Source organism: Salvia miltiorrhiza, chromosome 5 (genome assembly GCF_028751815.1).
Source record: "Salvia miltiorrhiza cultivar Shanhuang (shh) chromosome 5, IMPLAD_Smil_shh, whole genome shotgun sequence".
In the NCBI taxonomy this organism is placed as follows: Eukaryota; Viridiplantae; Streptophyta; class Magnoliopsida; order Lamiales; family Lamiaceae; genus Salvia; species Salvia miltiorrhiza.
Window position 1 is genome coordinate 236,962 of NC_080391.1, and position 7,945 is coordinate 244,906.

Genomic DNA, 7,945 nt, shown 5'->3' on the forward strand with positions numbered 1-7,945 from the left:
GGAATTAATTGGTATATTAATTATTACTAGCGTATCTAGAATAATTGGTATAAATTGGGTTCCTTCATCTTAATGCTATTAGAATATTAAATCTAGGTCTGGCGTCTCCAGCTAGGTTATATTTTAATAAGGGGAATAAGCAGGTCTGGCGTCTCCAGCTGTTTATCGACACAGTAAGTAGGGATTGGGGTACGTCCGTTGCGTTTCACGGTATCCTATAACTGGTTGGTTGATAGGGATTGATTAATTATTGCGTCGAGGATCAGAGTTGAATTAGAGTGGATTTATTTGAGCCGAATTACCTCTTTAATTGATTTACTTCAAGCTTATTTATTTGATTTAATTCTGCGTTTTTAGTTAATTAATTCCTCTTAAAATTAAGGCGTGGTGGCATCACCGATTTTCTAGATTTAGGGAATTGAATGATTTTATCTGCTCTCTGTGGGATCGACCCTGCTTATCACGATACTAATATATTTTGATAATTCTGCAGGAATTATTTTGGTGGGATACGACGTCCACCAAATTGGCGCCGTTGCCGGGGAGCGGTGTTAATTAATTCTTTTTCCTTTGTCTATTTTTCTGTTTTTTATTTTCTTTGTTTATGAGCAGATCGTCCAAGCCAAACCTCCTCTTCGATAGTGAAATTGAGAAGACCGCGAAGAAGCTAAGGAAGGAGGCAAGGGCGAGGAAGCTACTGGATCTGCTGGATTCGCAGGCTGACTTTCCCGTTCGACCGGAGCAGTTTGTCGAGGAGAAACCCGGTTCTGTCGCTGCTGAAGAGGTTCCGTTTGCCCAAACAGACCACGACTCAGAGACAGAATCAGACTTTGAAGAAGAAACCGACTCAATTTCGGTTGCAAGTACTGAGAGTGACATGGCTGACGATCCGAGACTGTGCGATCTCTCCAGCCACGAGGCCGATGACCCACCCACCCCCATTCAGATGCCGACAGCTGCTACCGGTATTGAGATCAAGCTTGGACTGCTTAATGTTCTCCCGAAATACTATGGCAAGAAGGGAGAAGATCCGTACAATTTTTTGAGCGAATTCATCAAGATTTGCAAAGTCCAGAAACGCCCCACGGGGATTACGGAGGAGCACTTTAGATTGGCGGCATTCCCCTTCACCATGACAGCAGAGGCGAACTCTTGGTTCGCGAGTCTTCCTCCCAATTCTATCACTACGTGGGCAGAGATGAAAAAGCTATTCTTGGAACATTTTTTTCCGCCCACCAAGACGAATGCGCTGAAGAAAGAAATTAGTGGAGTGAAGCAGGAGTACGACGAGTCATTGAGCATATACTGGACTCGATTCAGGAGATTGGTGGACAGTTGCCCCAACCATAAGTTTTCGGATGGGGATTTGCTGCAGTACTTCTATCAGGGGATGACCGTGGATACTAAAAACCTTGTGAATTCATCAAGTGGAAGAGGGTTTTCCCAAAACACGGTGAGTGAAGCCAAAAAATTAATTCAACACTTGGTGGAAGCTACGAGGGAATATGATGAGCCACGCATTCAAATGCTCAAGAAAGCTGCGCAAGCAAGCTCCTCAAATTTGGATGACAAGTTAGAAGAGAGATTGGGAAGGATGGAGAGAATGCTAAGCACTGTGGTGGAGAAAGTGGCGAGCGCTGGACAACCGACAGAAAAACCATGTGGAGCGTGTGGAAACTTTGGCCATACGAGCTTGCAGTGCACAGGGGGTGAGGAAGAGTATCAAGCCCATGCCAATTCTTCCCATAATTTTTACAGCTGTGACGCGCCACTGCCCCATTTGCCCAAACGGGACCAGTACGCGAACAATCACAATGCTCCATGGAGAAACCATCCCAATTTCCGATGGAGAGATCCCGAGCCGAAGCAACCACCAACGATGCAGCAGCCACAGCAGCAAAACTACCGTCCTCCACATCAAAGGACGGGGTATCAAGCTCCACAAGCTCAGCAACATCCTCCCGAGAAGCAAGGCAAGTCACTTGAGGAGATGATGGCGGATTTGATTGGCAACCAGCAATTTCTGCAAAATAATGTGCAACAACTTCAACAATCTCAAGCCGAGCAGAAGGTGCAAATTGAGGGACTATCTCGTCAGATGTCTCAGCTCGCCACATCCATGAATCAGCTTAAGGGAAATAATGGAGCTTTGCCATCTCAAGTTCATGTGAATCCCAAGGAGAATGTCAACAAGATCACCTTGAGGAGCGGTACAGAGTTGGACGGACCGACAACCCAGAACTCTCAAGATGGACCGCAGGAAGATTCTGGAGTCGAATTTCGTGTGGAGGAATTCGAGCGTTCTGTTGGCGTAAAGGATTCGATCATTCAGCAGGCAGAACAGCCCCGTTTGGCCAAACAGAGCAAGGGGCCGACAGCTGAGCAGAAAGGGAAAGGAGCAGCACTTGAATCCAACGAAGAGGAGCAGACCGAGGTCTCTAAACCGTTGAGCTTACATGATCCCAAGGCTGCAATATCAGTCCCCTTTCCAGGAAGGTTGGCGAGGAAGAAGCCGGAAGAGGAGCTCATCGATTTTGTGAAGATCTTCGGCAAACTTGAAGTGAATCTTCCATTCTTGCAAGCACTGAAAATTCCTCCTTTTGGGAAATTTGTGAAGGACTTCATAGCTGGAAAGTCCAAGGCAACTGGAAAGATTGTGATGGGCGAGAACGTTTCAGCTGCACTCAAGAAGGAGTTGCCCGCCAAATGCAAAGATCCTGGTATGTTTTCTCTTCCCATTTACATTGGTGATACTAGGATCGAGCATGCTATGTGTGACTTAGGAGCGTCTATCAATGTTATGCCTCTCACTGTTTATAATAGATTGTCGGGTGTAGAATTGGTAGATACTAGAGTAGTCATTCAGTTAGCCGATAGATCTTGAGTTTATCCCGAGGGTTTGCTTGAGAATGTTTTGGTGAGTGTGAATAATTTTGTTTATCCTGCCGATTTCTATGTGGTGAGGATGAGTGGAGTGCAATCTAAGGGTTCAACGGGAGTCCTTTTAGGTCGTCCGTTCCTAAGAACTGCAAAGTCGATCATAGATGTTAGTAATGGCACGATTTGTTTGGATTATCATGGGGAGAAATACACCTTTAGTATGGATGATGCCATGAAAACTCCTAATGATGCTGAAAATGCTTATTCTATTGATGTGATTGACCCTCTCGTCCAAGAATTTCTTGAGACCGAATTCATGCAGGATAAGTTGGAGCTCACCATGATCAAGAGCTGGACAGATTTTGATGCTCAAGGGATGAACGATGCAGAGGTCAAGGAGGCCATTATGTCTCTTTATGCACAACCGGAGGTGGTCAGTTCGGGAAGCCAGGTCTGTTTGCCCAAACAGACACCATACGACAGACCACTAAGATCCGATGAGAAGCCACCTGAACTGGAGCTCAAGCCTCTACCTCAGAATTTGAAGTATGTCTACTTGGGGGATGCCGATACTCTTCCAGTCATCATTAGCAGCGATCTGACCGCAAGCCAGGAGCAACAGTTGATCACAGTGCTTAAGAGGCACAAGAAGGCGATTGGGTGGACACTAGCGGACATCACTGGTATAAGTCCTGACGTGTGCCAACACTACATCTTGATGGAGCCGGATGCTAAGCCTGTTAGAGATCCGCAGAGGAAGTTGAATCCGAACATGAGGGAGATCGTGCTTAAGGAGATTCTAAAGCTTCTCACTTTGGGAATCATCTATCCTATCTCTGACAGCAAGTGGGTGAGCCCGATTCATATGGTTCCAAAGAAGTCGGGGTTGCAAGTGGTTGAGAACGAGAAGAATGAGTTGGTGCCGATGCGTCTTGTGACTGGATGGCGGATGTGCATCGATTACCGGAAGTTAAATGCAGCCACTCGCAAGGACCATTTTCCTCTACCATTCATTGATCAGATGTTGGAGCGCCTGGCTGGACAATCATTCTTTTGCTTCTTGGATGGATATAGTGGCTATTTTCAAATTCATGTCAACCAAGAAGATCAAGAGAAGACTACCTTCACCTGCCCGTTTGGAACATATGCTTGCAAGAGGATGCCGTTTGGATTGTGCAATGCACCTGGCACTTTCCAAAGATGTATGATGAGCATTTTTTCTGATTTGATCGAGAAGAGCATCGAGATCTTTATGGACGATTTTACAGTTTATGGAGCATCGTTTGAGGGCTGCCTTGACAACTTGGAGAAGGTTTTGACACGTTGTGTAGAGAAGAATCTGATCTTGAATTTCGAAAAGTGTCATTTTATGGTCAAGGAGGGCATTGTTTTGGGCCATGTTGTTTCAGAAAAGGGGATTCAAGTGGACAAGGCAAAGGTGGATTTGATAGCGAAGCTGCCATACCCTACAAATGTGAAGGAGATTCGAGGTTTTCTTGGTCACGCTGGATTCTACAGGAGATTCATCAAGGATTTCGCAAAGATCGCGCAACCATTGACACATCTGCTGCAGAATGATGTTCCGTTTGCCCTAACAGACGACTGCAAGCAGGCGTTTGACTTGTTGAAAACCAAGTTGACCACGGCTCCGATTATGCAACCACCTGACTGGAACCTTCCTTTTGAGCTCATGTGCGACGCTAGTGACCATGCTGTGGGTGCGGTGCTTGGACAAAAGATGGAGAAAGAGAGCCACGTAATTTATTATGCTTCAAAGACGTTGAATCCCGCCCAATGCAACTATGCAACAACAGAAAAGGAGATGTTGGCGATTATTTTTGCCTTTGAAAAATTCCGTTCATATCTTTTGGGGGCGAAAATAATTGTCTACACGGACCATGCCGCATTGAAGTTTCTACTATCAAAGAAGGAGTCTAAACCACGTTTGATTAGATGGATTCTTTTGTTGCAGGAGTTTGATTGGGAGATTCGGGATAAGAAGGGAGCGGAGAATCATGTGGCTGACCATTTAAGTCGTTTAGTCCAGCAAGAGGAAGATGAGAGCCCTATCAACGAAGCTTTCCCAGAAGAGCATCTTTATGCTATCCAGACCTATTCGGCTGTCTGTTTGCCCAAACAGAGCCCTCTGTCCGAGCCAGCAGCACATTCAGCCGTTGTCAAGGGTGATCCCGAACCTTGGTTTGCCGACATCGTCAATTACTTGACATCTGGAATATTTCCACCTCTGTTCACAAAGGCGCAGCGGATGAAACTAAGGAGTGAGTGTAAGTATTATTTCTGGGATGAGCCTTACTTGTGGAAGGTTGGAGCAGATCAAGTTATACGCCGATGCATTCCCGAGGCGGAACAACAGGAAATTCTCTTGCACTGCCATTCTCTCGCTTGTGGAGGACACTTTGGCCCCAAGAGGACAGCTCGGAAGGTGCTCGATTCAGGATTCTTCTGGCCCACATTGAATAGAAGTGCTTACTTGTTTTGCAAAAGCTGTGGGAGATGTCAACTGACCGGGAGTATTTCCAAACGAGATGAGATGCCTCAAGTTCCGCTGATTTTTTGTGAGGTATTCGATGTGTGGGGGATGGATTTTATGGGGCCGTTTCCGAGTTCATTCGGGAATCTCTACATATTGCTCGCCGTCGACTATGTCTCGAAATGGGTAGAAGCGAAAGCCACCAGAACGAATGACTCCAAAGTGGTCGCTGCGTTCTTGAAGTCTCATATTTTCACAAGGTATGGAGTGCCGCGAGCAGTGATAAGCGATCAAGGGACTCATTTTTGCAACCGCACGATTGAAGCTTTGATGCGGAAGTATGGAGTTCAACATAGATTGGCTACTCCCTACCATCCTCAAACAAACGGGCAAGCCGAAGTTTCTAATCGGGAGATAAAGCAAATCTTAGAGAAGACGGTGAATCCATCAAGGAAGGATTGGAGTTCAAGGCTAGACGATGCATTGTGGGCTTATCGAACGGCCTACAAAACTCCTATTGGCATGTCACCGTATCGCTTGATTTTTGGGAAGATGTGTCACCTACCTGTTGGATTGGAGCATAGAGCATATTGGGCAATCAAGAAGGTGAACATGCAATCGCCCAAGTGTGAGGAGGAGAGGAGATTTCAACTTCAAGAGTTGGAAGAGCTTCGTCTTGAAGCTTATGACGCAGCGGCGTGGTACAAGGATCGCACCAAGATGTGGCACGACAAGAATCTGCGAGGAAAGACATTTGAAGTCGGCCAAAGAGTGCTGTTGTTCCAATCAAAGCTGCGATTGATGCCCGGGAAATTGAAGACGAAGTGGATTGGCCCCTTCGTTATACAGTCTGTTTGCCCAAACGGAGCATTTGAGATTCGCAGTTTGGATACGGCGAAGACGTTTACCGTTAATGGACATCGATTGAAGCCGTATTATGATACATCACCCGTGGCAGACGTGGAAGAAATTTCACTCCTACCTCTGAAGGTTTCGTGAGCAAAGTTGGAAGTCGAGCCGACGACGTTAAAAGATGGCGCTTATCGGGAGGCAACCCGACTTTCTTTCCCTTTTAATTTTCCGTTTTGTTCTTTCCTTTCTTTAATTCTCGTTTTAGTTTAGTTTTATTTTCAGTTCTTAGTCTTCCTTAATTAGTTTTAAAGCTTCGTTTTATTTCAATTTTCTTTTATAAAAAAAAAAAAAAAAAAAAAGAATGAGAGAGGCTCGAATTTTTGAGGTTGAGTGGTAAAAATTTGGCTAAGTGTTGAAAGCTTTCTTCTATTTCAGCAGTTGGCGAGGATGGACGGGCACGTCGCAGCTTTGCAGGAGAGCATAGCCAATCTGAGCACTACCATCAGACAGGAGCTGCGGCGGCAGCGCACACGGTGATTCCCTTCCTTTTTCCTTTTCGTTTTGTTTGTTATTGTGTTAGTTTTTATGTTTTGAGTGTTGTTCTGTGTTTTTCGTTGCCCTTTACTTATGCTTTATTTTGTTTTGCTTGAGGGCAAGCAAAATTTAAGTGTGAGGGGGCATTGTTGAGTCTTTGCTTGTCAAGTCAGTTTATGTTGAGTTTTGTAAGTTTTCTAGCCAAGACATTGAGAAGTTAGTTGTCAAGCATGCTGTCACGATTGATTGAGTGTGATAAAATTGAAGTTTGAAACTTGAAAATTGAGAATTTGTAATCAAAATAGTGTGTTGTTGTTAAAAGATATTGGGAATGACGAATTGAAGGGCAATAAGTGAACACAAACCACACATAAGTGAGAATTTGAGCTGAATAGAGTAGAACACTTTCTACTAAATTTTGTTTTGAGAGATCTTGATGCCCATGACGTTGTGATATTGTGTGTGTCATTTATGGCGAATGATAAGAGGCACTAGGGTAACCACTTGGCTTGCTCTTGATTTCCTACCCTACATTAACCCTAGTTAGCCACTTTTGAGCCTTGACCATTCTTGTTCATTCTAGTCACTATATAATTAGCCAAGGCCGTTTTTAACTTTCTCTTTGGCCCTATTATGCATGCTTGAACTTGAGTCACATCCTAGAAACGTTTAATGGAGTTGGCATAAAGATGTTTGTTTGCCCAAACGGATCCTGAACTGAATAGGATTCTGAACTATACGATGGATGGTCTGTTTGGCCAAACAAATGGGGTAGATAGGCAGATTGGTTGAAACTTTTGAAGAATCTTTGCATGATTGTAATGTTTTAAGGAAGTGGTGCACGAATACGCATTTTCAGCAAAAAAAAAAAAAAAAAAAAAAAAAAAGAAGGAAAAATCAGAAAAAGAGAAGAGAGTTGCACCAGTTGTGAATTAATACGCATGCAATGTGCTTTGAGATTGTTGCCTGCCAGATGTGGAGTTTGCCGTTGGATCTCATATGCTTAGAATTCTTGGTTGTGATTTGATTATGCTTTGAGATTGTTGCCTGCCAGATGTGGAGTTTGCCGTTGGATCTCATATGCTTAGAATTCTTGGTTGTGATTTGATTAGAGCATGCGTGATGTGATATAAATTGTTGAGCTTAGGACCCCTAGGATCTTGCCACATTTATGAAAAGTCCTTAAGC

At 44.4% G+C, this 7,945-nt stretch overlaps 1 protein-coding gene across 1 annotated transcript; it reads left to right on the plus strand.

Moving 5' to 3' along the window:
- Nucleotides 1-604: 604 nt before the first annotated feature.
- LOC131024715 (uncharacterized) lies at nucleotides 605-2,884 on the plus strand. The gene is made up of 3 exons (XM_057954254.1): nucleotides 605-784; nucleotides 1,076-1,709; nucleotides 2,061-2,884. Exons 1-3 carry the CDS (start codon nucleotides 605-607, stop codon nucleotides 2,882-2,884), a joined length of 1,638 nt encoding a protein of 545 aa, XP_057810237.1.
- The last annotated feature ends 5,061 nt before the right edge of the window (nucleotides 2,885-7,945 follow it).

What these genes read in the sequence shown, in the direction of transcription:
- LOC131024715 (XM_057954254.1), top strand. Translation starts at nt 605, where the DNA reads ATGAGCAGATCGTCCAAGCCAAACCTCCTCTTCGATAGTGAAATTGAG. An exon ending in GTTCTGTCGCTGCTGAAGAG is followed by an intron (nt 785 to 1,075) that starts GTTCCGTTTGCC and finishes TGCAAAGTCCAG; the next exon opens with AAACGCCCCACGGGGATTAC. An exon ending in GAGCTTGCAGTGCACAGGGG is followed by an intron (nt 1,710 to 2,060) that starts GTGAGGAAGAGT and finishes AACAATCTCAAG; the next exon opens with CCGAGCAGAAGGTGCAAATT.